The sequence below is a fragment of the Chelonoidis abingdonii genome, chromosome 14 (assembly GCF_003597395.2).
Source record: "Chelonoidis abingdonii isolate Lonesome George chromosome 14, CheloAbing_2.0, whole genome shotgun sequence".
Lineage (NCBI taxonomy): Eukaryota > Metazoa > Chordata > Testudines > Testudinidae > Chelonoidis > Chelonoidis abingdonii.
In genome coordinates this window covers 445,346-465,144 of record NC_133782.1, presented here as the reverse complement: position 1 = coordinate 465,144, position 19,799 = coordinate 445,346, and the positions used below count along the sequence as shown (strand labels likewise).

Genomic DNA, 19,799 nt, shown 5'->3' with positions numbered 1-19,799 from the left:
TGGCTCGCAGCAACATCCCATGCTTAGGAATAACTCCTGGAAAATGCAGCCGCCTTGACAGGGTGGCTTTTCTCCTCATGTGGGGTTCCAACGCCTCAGCAGGGCACCCGCACGGGGTTACTCCCCCGTCAGCCCTTACAGACTTCCCTCACACTCCTCCCTGACAAGGCCTGCGCTCCCCTTACCACCTGCCCCTGCATTCAGAACTCTGCCTTCCAGCCCGAGTGAAGGCTGAGATGGAGCCTTACTCCAACCCCTCTCCTAGCCCAGCCCATCCTGCACCATTCCCCATTAGTCAAAGCCTGGGGAAGGGGGTGGGTGCTGAAAATAACGAGGTTACTTACCTCTGTAACTGTTGTTCTTCGAGATGTGTTGCTCATATCCATTCCAGTTAGGTGTGTGCGCGCCGCGTGCATGTTCGTCGGAGAAACTTTTTACCCTAGCAACACTCGGCGGGTCAGCTGGGCGCCCCCTGGAGTGGCGCCGCCACGGCGCCGTATAAATACCCCAGCCGACCCGGCCACCCCTCAGTTCCTTCTTGCCGGCTACTCCGACAGTGGGGAAGGAGGGTGGGTGTGGAATGGATATGAGCAACACATCTCGAAGAACAACAGTTACAGAGGTAAGTAACCTCGTTTCTTCTTCGAGTGGTTGCTCATATGCATTCCATTTAGGTAATCCCAAGCCTTACCTAGGCGGAGGGGTCGAGTGAGACGCGACAGTCTGGAGTACAGCCGCCCCAAAGACCGCGTCGTCCCGAGACTGCTGGACCAACGCATAGTGCGTGGCGAAAGTGTGGACCGATGACCAGGTCGCAGCATGGCAAATCTCCTGGATGGGACGTGCGCCAAATAGGCTGCTGAGGAAGCTTGAGCCCTCGTGGAATGCGCCGTAAGGTGTCCGAGGGAACCTGAGCCCGCTCGTAGCACGTGCGAATACAGCCCTGACCCAGGACGAAATCCTCTGGGAGGAATTGGCAGACCTTTCATTCGCTCTGCAACCGTGACAAAGACTGCGGAGACCTTCGGAAGGGCTTGGTTCTTTCCACATAGAAAGCAGTGCTCTACGCACATCCAAGGTGTGTAGCTGCTGTCTCTCCGAAAGCATGCGGCTTTGGGAAAAAACGCGGGAGAAGATGTCCTGGCAAGCGTGGAAGCAGAACACTTAGGAGGAAAGCAGATGAGGTCGCAGTTGCACCTTGTCTTTATGAAAGACGGTGTACGGAGATCGACAGTGAGGGCTCTGATCTCCGAGACCCGACACGCTGAGTGATTGCCACCAAGAAGACCGTCTTCCACGAGAGGTAGAGGAGCGGGCAGGTTGCCAGTGGTTCGAAGGGCGGCAACATAAGTCTGTTACAGACCAAGTTGAGGTCCCAGGAGGGGGCTGGGTGACGAGTGGGGGGATAAGTACGGTCCAGGCCCTTCATGAAGCGAGAGACTACCGGGTGAGAGAACACGGAGCAGCCACCGTCTCCCGGATGGAAGGTGGATATTGCTGACAGTGCACCTTAAGAGAGGAAGTCGCCAGGCCCCTGCTTAAGGTGCCAGAGGTAGTCTAGGATCGTCGGGATTGACCGCTGTAAGGGGAAACATCGTGGATGCAACCAGGCCGTGAAGCGCCTCCACTGCCACGTACGTTCTGCGGGTGGAAGGTTTTCTGCTATGGAGAGAATGCGCTGCACCGGACCGGAGCAGCACAATTCCTCAGCATTCAGCCATGCAGGAGCCACGCCGTGAGGTAGGGATCGCAGATCCAGATGACGAAGTCTCCCTGGTCCTGTGTGATGAGGTCCGGGAGACTGGGAGGGGAATTGGAGTGGCTACTGAGAGGTCCAGGAGGTGGTGTACCAGACTTGCCTGGGCCACGCCGGCGCTATTAAGATGAGCTGCGCCTTGTCTCTGTGAACCTTGAGCAAGACCCTGTGTACCAGAGGAAACGGAGGGAAGGCATACAGTAGGCGGTGGCTCCAAGGCAGGAGAAACGCGTCCGTTATCGACCCGGGGGAAGGCCTTGAATGAACAGAACTCCTGGCACTTCCTGTTTCGAGCGGGACGCGAAGAGGTCTACGAGGGAAAGCCCACCTCTGGAAAACAGAGTAAATGACGTCCAATCTGATCGACCACTCGTGGCAGAGGAAGGACCTGCTCAGCCGATCCGCCAGGTGTTCCAGACTCCGGGCAGGAAGGATGCTACTAGATCCACCCGGAGGCTATACAGAAGTCCCATAGTTGAATGGCTTCTTGACACAGGGAGACGAGCGAGTCCCCCCGCCTGTTGATGTAGTACATGGCCGTTGTGTTGTCTGTAAATACCGAAACACAACAGCCATGAAGATGCTGCTGGAACGTCTGACAGCGAGGGCGCCCAGCCGACCCGCCGAGTGTTGCTAGGGTAAAAAGTTTCTCCGACGGCTGTGCACGCGGCGCGCACACCTAAATGGAATGGATATGAGCAACCACTCGAAGAAGAACTATAGGTCTGGGCTATCTAGGGCAAAGGGGAAGGGAATCCAGCACAACTGAAGCAGCCCTACAATAACACAGCAGGGAGGGCAGCCCGGCGCTGGGGAGCAGCCCTACAATAACACAGCAGGGAGGGCAGCCCGGTGCTGGGGAGCAGCCCTACAATAACACAGCAGGGAGGGCAGCCCGGCGCTGGGGAGCAGCCCTACAATAACACAGCAGGGAGGGCAGCCCGGCGCTGGGGAGCAGCCCTACAATAACACAGCAGGGAGGGCAGCCCGGCGCTGGGGAGCAGCCCTACAATAACACAGCAGGGAGGGCAGCCCGGCGCTGGGGAGCAGCCCTACAATAACACAGCAGGGAGGGCAGCCCGGCGCTGGGGAGCAGCCCTACAATAACACAACTGTGTGCACAATGGATGGAGAAAATACACTTCAGGGTCAGACTTTCAAGGTTTAACAGCTCTGGACCTGGAGAGCGGATCCTTTATCTATGGAAGGAAAATGATGCAATTACTGCGATAGTCTCCCCAGCTTCATTTCCTGTCCTTATTGCTGGATATTCCCCCACCCCCAAAGAGATAGAAATCACTGTAATGTATGTGAGAAACGGTGACAAGGCGCAGAGAGGAGGCAGCAGCAAGGGAGAAGACAGTGTGTGGGAGACATGTGGGGCAGGCAACCAGCAGGGCACAGGGACGTGTGCACACACAGACATGCCAGGCTATGTTCCATGTTGCTGTCCTTCTCCCCCAAGGTGACCTCTGACATCCTCTACGCAGGGCCCAGGATCACCTGCATTTCCCTAGTTCAGCAGGCTCGGACCCATCCCCAACCCTTGGCTCAGGAGACCTAAGAGGGAAGGGATGCGAATGGGACAGGCTCAGGAAACCTGGGCAAGATGCCACTAAGGACTTGTTCACACTATTACTTACACCTGTGCAACTTGTCTCGCTCAGAGGTGGGAATAAGCCATCCCGAGCGATGTAAGTTACACTGACCTGGCACGCGGCAGGGATGCAGGACAGCGCTGAGAGTGGTGGGAGCTGCTGGGACGCAGGACGGCTGCTGCTGCCGATGACGGGATAAGGAGATTCAGAAGAGAGAGCTGCACATAAAATGGCCACTCTTCCTGCCAGCCACTTAAGGCTTGTGCCCCAAGAGGCCACCTACAAGCCAAACTGTAACAGACAGGCCCAGAGGAATTAGTCCCAGGGGAGGGGAGGGACAGTCTATGACAGCACAAAATGAAGCTAAATCCCAAATCCCTCTTGACATCAAATATTAATTTCCACTTTACACGAGTAAACACGCCCTCAGTCCCCGCAGACCAAACACATAATTTGTCCCGAACCAACTGACCTTCTTTAAAGGCACAGTGTCTCTTAAAGGAGAGTGAATCACACCAACACAAAACAGAGGAATCTCCTTGGAAGCAGCTCACGCCTGGGGACATGGGATCACCCCAGTTCAAAGCTGCCTGTCCCTGCCCAGGGTGCAGGTGGATAATCCCGAGACAGCAGCCGCCGTTCGGGGCTGATAGAAAGAGTAGCCATGCAGGTCAATGCAACCCTGTGAGCAGAGGCAAACACAACCCGAGACATGTCTGCATGCACACAGAAGTGCTGACAGCACAGGGCCCCAAAAGGAGCATCTCTGTTTAACTGTGTCCCCAACCCAAGGGGCACAAATCCTGTGACTTGTTTGCATCTGTATGGTTCAGAGACAGCAAATTCCCTGTCGCCCACGGGTCCCTGTCCCTGCAAGCCCCGTGCTCGCAGGGCTGTCACAATGCCCTCCACACCAGAAGGCTGCAGGGTTACTGGGGAACAACAAACATGCAAACTGCAAGAAAAGACCTGGGGCTGGGCTGGCCAGCTGACTCAGGTCTATGGGGCTCAGGCTGCGGGGCTACATGGTTGCAGCATAGACATTTGGGCTCTGACTGAAACCTGGGTTCCGAGACTTGGTGCAGGGGGCTGTTTATCACACGGCAGGTGTATCCCCAGGGTACTGCAAAGAGGAACCCTGGGTGTCCAAAGTGCTCATTGCCCAGCTTCTGGATAATTAGCAGGGGTCTGGATCCCCTGACAGATGAAGACACAGCTTTGATGTGCAGCGGTGGAGGGTGCAGTGAACTCAGGGAAGGAATCTCTCCACTGGGTGCAGAGTGATGTGCAGATTCCTGCCTGCAAAGGAAAGCACAAGCTTGATTCTCATCTCTGCCAAACCCATCCCTAGCCAGCTCTCTGTGACTGACCCAGAAGCAGGCATTGTCTGCAGTATTGTAGCTTGTCAGTCCCATGCACTGCTAAAGGCTGGGGACCAACTGGCTAAGCTGCAGTTCTGCAGAAAAGGACATGGGGATTACAGTGGATGAGAAGCTGGATATGAGTCAGCAGTGTGCCCTTATTGCCAAGAAGGCTAACGGCATTTTGGGCTGCATTAGTAGGAGCATTGCCAGCAGACAGAGGGAAGTGATTATTCCCCTCTATTCGGCACTGGAGAGGCCACATCTGGAGTACTGTGTCCAGTTTTGGTCCCCTGACTACAGAAGGGATGTTGACAAATTGGAGAGAGTCCAGCGGAAGGCAACGAAAATGACCAGGGGGCTGAGGCACATGACTTACAAGGAGAGGCTGAGGGAACTGGGCTTGTTCAGGCTTTGTCTACACTGCCAATTGAACAACAAAACCTTTGTCATTCACAGATGCTTCAAGAACACCGCCCCCCCCAAAAAAATCCAACAAAAGTTTTTCCACAGCAAGTGGCAGTGTAAACAGTTCATTGTCAGCAGGAATAGGGGGTGGAAGCATCTTGTCGGCAAAAGTGTTGACAAACAGCGTTTCCACTGCCCAACTTTTAGTGACACAGGGCAGCACCACTGACAGCACTTTTAACAGCCTGGTTGGCGGTGTTGACCAGAGCCGTCAGGACCCAGTGCCTTACATTCCATGACCCAGTACTGGGTCACGACCCACGTTTGAAACCCACTGACCTAGGGAAGTGGTGGAATCTCCTTCCTTACAGGTTTTTAAGGGCCAGCTTGATAAAGCCCTGGCTGGGATGATTTAGTTGGGGTTGGCCCTGCTTTGAGCAGGGGGTTGGACTAGACACCTCCTGAGGTCTCTTCCAACCCTGAGATTCTATGATTCTATAAGTAGAGAGACAAGGTGGATGAGGTCCTATCTTGCTGGCTCTCTTTTATCTTTTCCCAACTGCATGAGGTACACCACATGTTGTAATAGGCATGTGTAAACCCATGGGTCTTGAAAGGTGAATTGTGGGGAGTGCTGATCATTGCAGAGCCTGCTAGATCAATAGATGCAAAACCTTCAGACATATCTTCATGGCTAAAATGATTAACTGCCCACAACACACCTTGGGGACCCATGGGTCCCACACATGCCAATCACAACATGTGGTATTCCTCATGCAGTGCACTGAGTGCTGTAACTACCACCATGCCAGTCAACCAGACAGTCACTGCGCACTCGAATGAACTCACACAAGAAACCAATAAAAGACAGAAACACCCTGTCACCTGTGGGGGAACACATCTCACAAAGCGTTCACTCTTTACCTGACCTCTCAGTCCCCATCCTCGAAGGAATCCTGCATGACGCTGGGAGCTTAAATTCATAACTTTGCTAGACACTAAACATCCCGGACTGAACACAGACACTGGATTTATGACTGTTACAACAATCTATAACCCACTAACAACACTCCCCTCCTTCCCACTCTGACTGGAAAGGTGTTAACAGGCCACTACACTCTGAATGGTCCCTGGAAATATGTGTTGACTACTTATGCTAAACAATCTGTTCCCCCTTGTGTTTAGCTGTGCCGCTAGAGTCCCTGTCCCAGACCTGCAGAAGCAGGGGCGGCTCTAGGCATTTTGCCACCCCAAGCATGGCAGGCAGGCTGCCTTTGGCAACTTGCCTGCGGAGGGTCCGCTGGTCCCACGGCTTCGGAGGACCGCCCTTCATGGGGACCAGTGGACCCTCAGCAGGTAAGCTGCCAAAGGCAGCCTGCCTGTCACCCTCACGGCATAGGCAGAGCGCCCCCTGCAGCTTGCTGCCCCAGCACTCGCTTGGCGTGCTGGGGCCTGGAGCCGCCCCTGTGCAGAAGAGCTCCGTGCGGCGCTCCTGGGTGTCTCTCTCACCAACAGAAGTTGTCCAATCAAAGAAATTACCTCCCCTCCCTTGCTCCTAGCAGCAGGAAAACACTCGCTGGAGTGTCTGTCCTACTGTCAGGTGGGGGCAGGGTGCATGAAGCTGGGAGAAGGAAAGATCAATCTGCACTGGCCTCTGTGTCCAGATGGACAGAGCCTAGGTTCATCCCCCACATGGGCCCTTTCATTTCTCAGCCTGTTCATCTCGCTTAAGGTGATCAGATAGCAAATGTGAAAAATCAGGACTGGGGGAGGGGGGTAATAGGAGGCTATATAAGAAAAAGACCCCAAAATCAGGATATCTGGTCATCCTAGTCTCATTCCATGGCCAGCCTGCAGCTCCCCACCCCTTCTCTGTTTGCAAGGAAATGCTCCCTCCTGGCACTAAGAATGACAAGAACCTGGAGCTTGAGCCCTCAGGGACAGAAAGTGCTAAAATCTCACTGCCAATGGCTGAAATTACTATTTACAAACAGCCGCATCAGAATAAAAGGCTCCCTGAGCACCTGCTAGGGAAGCAATTCTAGGCAGGGCTAGCGCTGTACAGACATGCTGTTAAACAATGTTTCCTTGTGCTGCTCCTGCTCCATTGTGCCTTGCTGTTACTAGGGCCTTGGCTACACTGGCGCTTTAGAGCGCTGCAACTTTCTCGCTCAGGGGTGTGAAAAAAACACCCCCCTGAGCGCTGCAAGATACAGCGCTGTAAAGTGCCAGTGTAAACAGTGCCGCAGCACTGGGAGTGTGGCTCCCAGTGCTGCAAGCTAACCCCCATGAAGAGGTGGAGTCCGTGCAGCGCTGGGAGAGCTGGCGCTGCGACCACACTCGCACTTCAAAGCGCTCCTGCGGCAGCGCTTTGAAGTTTCGAGTGTAGCCAAGCCCTCTATCCCCTGGCTGTTCACCACCCAGCACAGCACAACATCCCGGGTCACTGAGCTGGCTGCGACGTGCAGTGGCCATGACGAGGAGGAAAGACACCCTTGATGCTATCCCAGAAAGTCACTCTCAGAACCCAGATGGAATGGCCAATAAGGCCTGGCTCTTTTTATACTAATTACTCAGACTCATGTTCAAGTCTTTCACCCAAAGCCTCCTAGAAAGCTTTACACGCTCTACCGAGTCACCACTTCAGCCGCTACCAAAATGGGATGTTTTCAAAGCTGTTGTTGGAAATGGCACCTGCAAGTTTTGTGCATGCAGAACACCAGCTCTGTGCCTTTTTAACAGACCTTACAGTCCTTGAACATGCAGGGTGGAGACCTGGCCTGAGCACATAAAACTTGCAGGCACAGTTTCAACGCATGGATGAAACTTGGCTCCTACAAGCCACAAGTGGTGCATTGTTGTTCTTATAAAACTACGTGGCATTCTAAACATCAGTCACCCTCTGTCTACCTCCAGCTAACAGCACAGAAACCAGGGCCTGCTCTCAGGTGTGGCACAGAGCTCCCTCCCTTACTCACCATTCCATGAGTCCTGCATTCCTGTGGAAACCATGGGGACACTGAGCCATGCGCTAACCCAGCAGGGCCCAGGTATGTACCATGCTCCATATGGCCTTTGCCCTCAGCATTGGCTGTTTAGTCACTCCTGTTCCCAGAACAGACTTCAGAAGGCAGGAGATCGCTAATATCCGTGCATACTGGAGATGCAGCATTCGGCTTGGTTAGCAAGTGATGCCCAGGGAGTAGTACCATTTATAGTGTGCATTATGGTAGGACACAGTGTGCTAGGGACAACCGCACACATCGGGCACAGCTACACCGCAGCTGGGATGTATGATTCCCAGGCCAGATAGACGTACACATGCTAAAAATAGCAGTGTGGCTGCAGTGGCTCCAACTTGCTACCCAGGCACAATGCCGTCGGAGACCCTAGCTACACACTCGGGCAGCTAACCCAGCCACTGTGGCCACACTGCTATTTCTCACTCAGAGCTAGTGCTTGTGCATCCACCCAAGTCGGGAATCACCTCTCCCAGCTGCAGTGAAGCTATACCCATAAGACCCATTCTCTGCCCCTGGTGCGCAAAGTCTGATCAGCTGCTGAATGCTTCAGCTGGAAATGGGCAGGAACACCAAGCACATCCAGAAACCACCAGGGACCTTTTACATCTTGTACCTGAATGTGCAAGCACACCCCCACGTGCACACTGGCTCAGATAGCTCCACACACTTTCACAAGATAGTCTCCCATGGGCGGGAGGAGAAAGAGCCACTTGTGATGAGTGACAAGGAAGAGCCATGGAATCTGAACGTGTGGGAGTGTGTGCGCGTGAGCGCATTTGTTCGTGGGCTGTGCCAGTGTGCGTTTGCTCCTGTGGGTGCGTGAGTGCAACGAACAGCAGAGAAGCAGGTCAAAGCACAAAGGGGTTCTTCATTGTCACATACTATAGGAACTACAAGAAGCCAAACTGTATGAACAGCGGCTGCCCAGGGCACGAGCCCTTCTATTATCATTCGTTGGATTCCTGGCTCTTGATTGCAGGGTTTGTATCTTAAAATCTGCTATTCCCCACGAAGCCTCTTCCCTCCCCCGTAACCATGAACATTAATGGGACTTCCACCATCAGAAAGAGATGCCAATGCACACCCCACTAGCTCCTGGGGACAAGGTACTTCATACCAGCTTGTCACAGCACCACCTGCTAGGGGTTTAGGACAGATGCCTTTTATAATGGGCTTTATTCTAAGTTATTAAGAAATGGAGCAGCTTCCGCTGTTCGTTCATTAAATATTAATAGAACATTTATAAACTGATCCTTAATTTAAAGTGTTACCTTTAATCAAAGCCAGGGTGATAGCAATGCAGCCATTGGTAAAGCTCCTCTGGTAGGATTTAAACTTCACACACTGCGATTTTTTGGCACCTAAGGTACATTACTGCTCAGGTTACAGTGCACAGAAGCTGCTGCTGCTGCTGCCAGTCAGTACAAGCAGGAAAGACAACTGCAGTCTGCCCCGAACAATACAGACCTGTTACTGGTGGCACATGGCTCTCTCCAGCTCAGTGGTTCACTCGGCCTCACCTGCTCTGAAAGCGAGGCAGTGAGAGGGGTACAAATGCTTGTCCAGACAGGCAGCCTCCACCCTTCATCCTGGCTCCAATATTCCAAGCTCCTAGCTCTGTCAGAACTGCTGACAGCGGCCCGACGACTGGCATGTCAGTCCCTTCCTCCCCGCCTAGCAGAGGGACACTCACCTGTTTTACTGTCCACTGTGAAGTGCTGCTCCCCTTCCAGCACACTGTACACAACCCTGGCACTGCTGCCGTACGTGGGGTCATCGGCATCTGACGCCATCACCTGCATCACGGATGTGCCTGCACAAAACAGGGCAGAAACAACAACAAAAACAAGCCTGAACCAGCTGGGCAGAACCAAGGACTACGAACCTATGCTGGGATAACACCGCCACCCCCAGTGGGACAGGTTACAGGGGAAAGGGCTGGCTATTCCTTTCTCTAGGAGCCACCAGCAGATTGTGCCCAGTTCTGGTGTCCACAACTCAAGGCTGCTGATAAACTGGAGGGAGGCAGAGAAGAGTTGTGAGAATCACAAAGGATTAGAAAACATCTCATAGTGAGAGACTCAAGGAGCTTAATCTGGTTTGCTAATCAAAGAGAAGGTTACTGGATGCCTTGATTACAGCCAATAAAGACCTAACGGGAACAGAAATTTGATAAGGGGCAGGGGTCTCCCATCTAGCAGACAAAAGCCTAACATGATCCAATGGCTGGAAGTTGAATCTAGACAAATTCAGACTGGAAAAGAGGCATAAATGCTTAAAATGAAGATAATTAACCATTGGACCAACTTCCCAAAAGTCTTGGTGGATTCTCCCATCCCTGACCATTTTAAAATCCAGACTGGATGTGTTTCTGAGAAATCTGCTCTGGTTTACACGGGAATTAACTTGTGACTGTCCTGCCGCCTGTTATCTCAGGGTCCCTGTGCCAGGACAGTGCTCCTACTTGGCCAATGAGGAGGATGGGGCAGCACCTGGGGCCTATAAAAAGGACCAGGGCAAAACAGAGACAGGTAGACAGCTGCCAGACTGGGAGTCAGGAGCTGGCAGAGACTGTCTGGGGGAGACCGAGCTGAAGACAAGAGAACAGCAGGAAGGGTTTGCTGGCTGGTGTCCCCAAACCAGACGGCCCAGGTGGAGGAGGAGCAGCAGAGAGAGATGCCTACTGGCTCCAAGCCAGAGTCAAAGCCAAGGAGCAGAAAGTGCCAAAGGCAGGGGAGCAGTGGAGGAGCTGACCTGCTGACGCCTCCAGTGCAAGAGAGCTGGACCTAGAAGAACCCTGAGGGGGCCGGGGGAGTGAGAGATGCTCCCCTGGTTCCGAGGAGCTGCCAGCAGAGTGGGGATACCCCTAGGAAGAGTAGGGTACCACTCTCGCTGGCAGGACTGGAGTTGCTGTCCTGGGAAAGGACAGGAGAGCCGTGGCCTATGGAGGAACGCCAGGGCTGCATGTTGCATGTGTTGTTTGGACTATGCCAAGGAAATTCTGGACTATGGTTGAGATACTTCTGTTATGATTTATGTGCATGGGACTTTCATAATGACGCCCTCCAGGGCTATATTTATACTTGGAAGGTACTTACGATTATTTCTGGGGGCTCCAAAGGAAGGAACCTGGGGCAGGTATGGCCCTCCAGGCAGGGGCTATGTCTGCAAGAGGTCTCCTCTGGCCTTGGGATCTCTGAGCGGAGGGAATGTTCTCGTCTCCATGCGTAAGGCCAAGAGGGGCTGGGCTGTGGGAGGGCACTGAGACTGGTAATGGGATGCGATACCTTTCACCACTAGACCCCTGGGCTAAGCCCAGCAGAAGGTGGGAGCTGCTGGATACTCTTCCCAGATGGGGTGACTGTTCCGTGTGGGTCTCCCCCTGGTTTTTAGGGGAACAGGCATCACCATCCCAACTGCCCCTTTCTTGGCAATACTGCCAGGATCGAAGGGGCCACGGAAACTGGGCCCCTCCCTCAGCCTAAGGGGGCCCCCCAGAGCAAGTGTGAGAAGAACATGGCTGCTGCTTGGCTATGTCCTGGGGCTAAGTATGGGCTTCAAACCTAGGGCTGCTGCTACAGCATTTTCTACAGCAGGCCACCTGCCTTAGCACAGAGACGTGCAGGGGGAGCAGAACTGCCATCCTGCCTGCTCCCTCCCTCTCTCCGACCCAGACATGCTGGCAACGTCCTCATGAACCACACACAGCTGGGCCGGAGGAGTGTAAATTGGATAAAAGTCCATCAAATGGTTGCAATTAAGTTATTGATTTCCAACGCTGTCTCATTAACCAGGGTACTTCACTCTGACTGTCCCTGTGATGGCTCTAATTTGATATCATGTTCAATTTGACAAAAGCAGGACCCCAGGACGTGAAAACTGGGGGCCAGGGAGGGAAGGGCGGGAGGGCGATGGAGGCGAGCACAGAGAGGGAGGGAAGATGTTCCTCCTGCCTGGAGAAACTCCCGGGGAAGGCAATACTTCATACAGCAGCGCAAGGCCACCCAGCAAACCTACAGCAGAGAACGCAGGGACCAACATACACTCATACAGAAACGAAGGTGCTTCCACACTGGACCAGACCAGCGCTGCAGTGCAACTACCCTCACCCCCTCCTCCCACTGGCAGGCTGCAGCCCACACCAGGAGGGGAAAAGATATGAATTGATCACAGACATTGTGACAGGTTCAGTCACAGGGATCCCCTTGGGACTGTCACCTGATGTACTGAAATGACCTCTGATCCCAATTTCCCTGCCAGCCTGGGACTCCAGAACCCTGCCTTGTTGAGCCAGACACACTAGCCTGCTGCAACACAGACTCGGGGGTCTGGGCCATGCCACCAAAGCCGCAGACTTTACCCAAAAACCACTCAGCAGGTCAGCTATCTCCAGCACCCAGACACCCAGCTCCCAATGGGATTCAAACCCCAAATAAATCCGTTTTACTCTGTATACAGCTCATACAGGGTAAATTCATAAATTCTCTGCCCTCTATAACACTGATAGAGAGATGTGCACAGCTGTTTGCTTCCCCAGGTATTAATCACGTACTCTGGGTTTACTAATAAACAAAAGTGATTTTATTAAGTATAAAAAGTAGGATTTAAGGGGTTACAAGTAATAAACAGAACAAAGTAAGTCATCAGGAAAAATAAAGCAAAAACACGCAAGTCTAAGCCTAATACGTTAAGAAACTGATTACAGGTAATATCTCACTCTCAGAGATGTTCCAATAAGCTTCTTTCACAGACTAGACTCCCTCCTAGTCTGGGCCCCATCCTTTCCCCTGGTACAATCCCTGTTAGCTCCAACAGGCACCTTAGGTGGTAAGCAGGGATTTTCTCATGACTGGTCACTTCTTTTGTCCCGCTCCACCCCCTTTTATAGCTTTGGCACAAGGCAGGAATCTTTTCTCTCTCTGGGTCCCCATCCCTCCTTCTACATGGAAAAGTACCAGACTTAGGATGATTTCATTATCAGGTGACATGGTCCCATGTCACTGTAAGACCCCTAGTCTCCATTCCCCATGGGCTGGCCCACTCATACACAGGAAGGCTTTCAAGTCACTAAGGCTATTTACAACTGATTGTTTCTGGAGCACCCTTAATGGCCTCCACTTAACATGTTTACATCAGTGATATAAGTTTATATCTTATTCCCCTATCTCCAGATATAGAAATAATACAAGCAAACAAATAGGATGAACAGACTTAGTAGATTATAAGCTTTCTAATGACACCATACAAGGGGTATTTAGCATAAAGCATATTCCAGTTATGTTATATTCATAAGCATATTTCCATAAAGCATATGGAGTGTAATGTCACAGACATATGATATCTAATTAACCTGGGGAACTCTCTGTCACTGTTGCAGCTAAGGGCTCCGCAGGGCTAAGGGCTATGCAGGGCTCAAAGAAGACTGACCATTTATATGGATAATGAAGACATCTAGTTACTTGAGATGGGGTAAAGAAAAGAGAGGAATCTAACCTCTCCTACTCCAAGGCCCCAGGGCAAGGTAGAGACACCCCACAGCTGCATATTCCATTACAGCCTGCTTCAGTGACTCCAACTGCCTTCCCTGGGCACTGGGTTGGGGTTTTACTTCCACACAAGGCAGTTTCACTTCCTGTGATGGATCTGGAGCTGGCTGATGTCACGGATAGGAGACTGGATTGGATGGACCATGGTTCTGATCTGGCAATCCTTATGTTCCTGTGATGCCACATACTTAACTCAACAATAACCACAAAACGTTGGCTCTAGCTGAACCTATGTGAGGAATATACGCACTCAGGTCTCCTGGCTATTCAGTGTGCAATCAATGCCTGTCCAGGCAGTGTAGAGACCCAGATTCCAAATACTGTGACCTGGCAAAATACCCAAATCCCTATAAATACTTCATCCAACACCCTGGAGCAACGGCAGATCTGGCTAAGAAAAAGCCTGAATGAGTGAAACACATCAGTGACGCCCTGGTTATAACAGAGCAAAGTGAATGGAAAGCCACCCAGGTGCGAGGTAACTCACTGACAGAAATGCCCACCCAGCTGGTGACAGTGCCAAAGCCCAAGCCCCCGGGGGCAGAGTCCAGAGGCCATTCCAGCCACCCTGGGCCACTCCAGCCCTGATCCTGCCAGGAGTCATAAGCCCATGGAGTTAGCAGGGCAGCTTTCACTCCTGTTTACACAGATCTGCCCCTTCCTGCTGTCCCTGGAAGAAATGAACAGTTACGTAGCCACATTAATTGGTCTCAGGCCTCCTCCTCAGAGCCATAGCAATGCTGATATGCCAGGAATTCCCACCATCAGCTCTCAGAGATGGGCTGCTTTGAGCCAGCTTATTTATGCTTTGCTGTCTGCAGTAGTTACCGTGTATCCCTACCAGGCATGTCCAGGCTACACTGAGGTGATACTAGTTCGCTGTCTAGCTTAATGAGTGAGTGCTTAGAAACCTCGCAATAACATTTCCATGACAGGCTCTCTCTGTGCCTCCCATCCACCCTCCTCCGTCTGGCTCTCCCTTGCCCATCACCCAAACGCTCTGTGTAATATTCGCTCCCTCCTCTTTCCACCCACCCCTGCACCGTGCCTCCCACTTCCCACTCCTGCACCTTCCCATGATAACACCTGAACCTTCCAACGACAGGCATAAAAACACCAGAACAGCAGTTGTGTGGGATGGAGAGAAATTCAGATCATAAATGGGAAATGTCCCATTTAATGAGGGTCCATTACAGGCCCTGCAAAGTAGAGCACTCAGCATCAAGCCCCCCAACTACTCCACCACGCTGCATTCAAGAGACACGCTGGAGTCTGCGGCAAAGACATGATGATCCCCAAGAGTGACACGCCTACGCAACCACTGCACCAGGGCTGTGCTGTCCCATGGGAAGACACCACCCATGGCAGCACCATCCCACCACTGACCCACAGGAACACACTGTCCACAGCAGTGCCACCTAGACACTGACCAGTGGGAACACTACTCGCACGCCGGCACCATGCTGATCCCGAGAGAACAGAGCTGGCTGGACACATGCAGCTTGGTCTGGCCAAGGAATCTTCTTTACAAGCTGGAGGAGGTTAGAACATCCCTGGCAGCAGGGCTTGGAGCAGAGCAGAGTCATTTGCTCCAGTTATCCCTGCACATGACATCACAGGGCTGGACATGTCATGATAGAGCAGGAGACGACAGGCAAGTGTCTAATAACCCCCCTGCATGTGCAGGAAGCTCTCCTCCTGTGGCCCTGGCTATACGTCCAGGTTAATGCATCTGCTCCTGCTTCCTGGAACCCAGAGACACTGGGCACTTTCCATCCAGGACTAAACCCTGCTGTATGTACCCTGCAAGTGAGAACTGCACATTTCCCAGACCCAGGCCTTGCTGCACTCATGAATCTGTCCATCTGTCTGTCTAGCCAGACATTTATGTGAGCGCCTTGCACAACAGGTCAGCCCCAATGTGCAGGAGCAGGAAGCAGGGCGGATTTGACCTGGGAATGTCGCAGGGGGGTTACACTGGGGATGGGGGACTTCCCTTGAAGGAAGCTACCTGAGCTGTAACCTGAGCCAGGAGGGAGGTTGGGAGAAGTGACACCTTCTGCCTGGGAGACTGAACAAAGGAGAGGAGCAGCAGGGGGGAGGGGGAAGAGAGCTGCTGGAGGAGTTTTTTGTGATCAGTCTGGGGCTGAGTGGTGCAATGCAGGGAACCCCAAGCTGGGGTCTAAGCTCCCTGAACCCCCCAGAAGGACTTGATTGAGGGGTTCTGGTTGTACCTACCTGCTCTGCTTGGGACTGTGTTCCTGTCATCTAATAAACCTTCTGTTTTACTGGCTGGCTGAGAGTCATGGTGAATCTCAGGAAGAGGGGTGCAGGCCTCTGACTTCCCCACTCTCTGTGACACCCAGCACGTGATGTAACAGTGACCCTGCCCTGAAGAGAGGCTGCTTTGTATGTCCTTGGGTTTAAGTCCCAGTAAACCGACAGATCTGGTATTCTGCCCTGGTGACACAGGTCTGTGGCCATTCCTAGCTCTCCTGGGAGGCTGCATGCTCTAACAGTCACCCCCTATTGCTGAGCGCTCAACTGCTGCAGACAATCACAGCTGCCTCTTGGTTGTGGGAGAGACAGTCCCTCAGCTACAGGCCTGGGTCCAGCCCATTGAGAGCTTGAAGATCAAGACCAGGACCTGCAACTGATGCAATGATGAAGCTGTGGAGTGCTGAGCGCCCCACGGCGATGCGCTCCTGACAGCCTCATGCTGCCAGCATACACTGAGCAGGAGCAGTTCACGGAACCAGCTGTCAGTGGGCACAATACCTCTGCTGGGAGCAGCTGTCCTGAGGAGAACAAACCTGCTGCTCATTCCACTGCAACGTGCAGGGTGTTTCACAGAGTCCTAAATGGCCTCCATGACACCAGCCAGGTAGAGAGCACTAAACCCATGTCATAGATGAGGAAACTGAGACACAAAATGTAATGCTGCCGCTCATGATCATACACACATACACAGAGTCAGGAACAGAGCCCAGGAGTCCTGACTCCAACTCTTCTGCTTTAACCACTGCTCCCACAGCCCTCCCGCAGCCAGGAACAGGGCCCAGGAATCCTGACACTGACCCCTCTGCTCTTAGCACTACATCCACTGCCTTCTTCTAAGCAATAGCGCTCAATCCCAAAGCAGAGCAGCACTCGCTGCAAGTACATCTTGTCCTCCTACTTTTAGTTCGTTTCTGGCATCTGCCTTTGCCATAAAAAACAATAAATAAAATCTAAACATCCATCATGTGCTGCATAACCCACAGCCCATCAAGAACCCTGAACTCATCGCCAGAGAGATAATTAGACACGTAAAATGAGATAAAGACCCAAGTTCCTTCTCTGGCTGGCTCACACTGGGGAATCAGAGGAAACCAACAACTGTACATAAAATTAACAAATCAGACAGGATCTGTGTCTCTCGCTCTGCTGGCTGCAAAGGTGCAAGTCTGCCACCGCAGACTGGAGAGACAGTGTGCTTCCCGTTCAGAGCCCGGGCTGGGAGACAGACCCCTCTTTGTCATAACCCTGGGCAGGGCCCATTCTACAATGGCATTCTTCTACTAGATCCCTTTACCCTGGTTCTGTTCTGGAACAACAGACCCTGCAATGGCACCAGGGGAATAAACATCCTCTCCACACGACGTCTTTACAAAGTGAGCGCTTGCCCAGGTGGCCATGCTCCTTGGGGGCTGGCTGTGGAAGGGTACCCAGCAGCGTGCTGGCTGGCAGGTGCCCCCAGAAAGTGCTGTCGGAGTCACTGCCCCAGCACCAAGAGCAATCTCTGTAGAGCTGTGTGGAGAGATAACGCAGCCCTTACTTCTGAAGCCATGAAATGCTGCAGCACAATTAATCTTCCTGCTCTGGCCTGCAGGAAGCCAGGATTAGCAACCTGAGGAGGGTCTCCTCTTAGCACCCAGCTGGCAGAGGAATTGTGTCCAGTTCTGCTTGAGGAAATCAGTGCAGATTAACATGCAGTGTCTCCAGCAAAGGGATTCTCAGGGCTGTTCCTGCCGAGCCCCGCAAGCGAAGGGTCAGCTACCAAGCCTTCCTCTAGGGAGCTGCACGTAACCATGTCCCATCAAGCGAGGCTGTTGTGCACACGTTGCCCAGCCACAGGCAATTCCCATGCTTGCCCCTGTCACACTGGTGCCCGTGAGAGACATGAAGCTGCTGGAGGCACCTTCCTGCAGCAATGCAACCAGTTGTAACCTGAGAGAGGCATGTCTGCATCCACAGCCACGCTTAAGGGAGCAGCTAGGAAACAGACTACAGCCCCAGAGGACAGCAGCAGTCTGGGAAGCACAGGCAAGGAAAACTGCCACTTGGGGCTGCCTGGCAGCTTTCCACTTCCTTGCAGCCCATCTGACCGCGTGCAGGGGGGCACTTGTGAACATTATCCCCTCCTCTGGGGCTATCTTGCTGGGGCTCTGATAGAGGGTTTGCTTTACGGGAAGCATCTCTTCTGTGCGGAGCTTGTTCTGATCTGCTCCTGTGCCTCTCCTTGTACATCAATCACTAAACAGTGCTCTAGAAAGTACTGCTAGGCTGGGGCAGCCAGTGTGAGGCTGGCACTGCCAGCCGTGGCGAAGCCCAGCTGGGCCTCTGCACTGCCATGGCCCTCCCTCGCAGCCCGCCATGCACTGCTCAGCCAAGCTGGGCGTGCGCAGCACTGCCGCTGGCTGCGTGGCTGGCGCCATAGAGTGCTGTGCATCACTGCTGTAAGCCAGGAGGGTTCTGGCTGGCTGAAGAAGGGGCTAGGACCTGTCTGTGGGGCTCACACCTGGCAGCTGTTGGCAGAGCTTGTGGTGAGGGGGAGGCGTAAGGAAAATCCTTTCCCCCATGCCCTGGGGCGGGGCTGAGCTCTCTAGCGGCCCAGGCAATCCCTGCCCCTGCAGTGCTGGCCCAGCTCTGCCCCCTTTCCCAAACCACCTGTTCTTCCTGCCCACACTGGCAGTGAGAAGGGATGGGAGAGTCTCCAAAGCACCTGCCCTCGGGCTCCCAGGCGCTCACCCTTCCCCTAGATCCTCCACTCTGGGAACATGCCTGGCATTTAGCGCAGGGACTGCAGCGCATCTCAGAGCCCAGTTCTGGGCTTAATACGCACACCTCCCTGCCTCTCCTGCCTCCTCTGGACCTTCCTCTCTCAGCACTCCTGGGAGCCTGCGACCCCCGTTCGCAGCACACTCTGTCGTAGCTTCCTACTCAGATTTGAACCTTAGCGTCCATAAACTGAGAAGCTAGCATGAACCCTCTAAGCTTAATTACCAGCTTAGATCTGATATCGCTGCCACCAGCCAAGGATTCCAGGGCTTGGCTCCCTCTGGTCTCCCAAAACCTTCTCTGGGGGACCCCAAGACTCAGAAAAACTTTTTAACCCTAGCAACTCAGTGGGCCGGCAGGTCGCCCCCTAAGGTGGCGCCGCATATGCGGTAAGATATACCCCGCCGGCCCACCCGCTCCAGTTCCTTCTTACCGCCCATGTCGGTCCATTGGAACAGTGGAGCGCAAGCTAGCTGACCTCCGCTTCCCTAGCTACTGTAGTTATTGTGTTTTAGATATATGTTTAACCTTTAATATGTATTTATCTATACTTATGCGTTTTTTTCTTTGCTAGCATAGGTTAGTTAACCATAGTTAGTGGGGTTCGAGAGTGCCCCTCCCCGCAACCGGTGCCAGAGCCCATGCCCGCTCAGCCGTTCTTATCCGTGCTTGGCTGGCCTCTGGCCGTGCGACAGAGATCCACAGACTCCTGTTTACCGGTGCCTTGGGGGATCGTATTCAGCAACTAAGTGCCTCCATTTGCAAGGCGTTTTAAGCCCGAGAACGAAAGATTGAGCGCACTCCTTTCCACTCCACCTTCTGCACCGAGCGCGGCTACTCGGCGACACAAGCGCCTCCTCGGCACCGACCCCGCGGCCCGGCCATTACTGCACCAACGTCAACTCAGCATCGCTCCCCTCTTATCTGGGGTTTGTAGAAAGCCACGAACTTCCCCTGCCTAGTGCCCAACACGCCTCCCCGGCACGCGCTTGTGGTTGAGTCTCCCTGCTCATCTGCTTCTGTGCCAATCTTGCTTACCGCAGCCAGAGATCTCGTTTATCGTCTGG

At 53.3% G+C, this 19,799-nt stretch overlaps 1 protein-coding gene across 4 annotated transcripts in view; it reads right to left on the bottom strand.

Moving 5' to 3' along the window:
• The window catches only part of CDH22 (cadherin 22), a 144,482-nt gene that overhangs the window by 79,804 nt on the left and 44,879 nt on the right, over positions 1–19,799 (bottom strand). For all 4 annotated transcript variants that reach the window (XM_032795564.2, XM_032795560.2, XM_032795562.2 and 1 more), the window contains one exon: positions 9,840–9,959. In XM_032795564.2, coding sequence (XP_032651455.1) covers positions 9,840–9,959 — 120 coding nt within the window. The remainder of the gene's footprint in view (positions 1–9,839; positions 9,960–19,799) is intronic.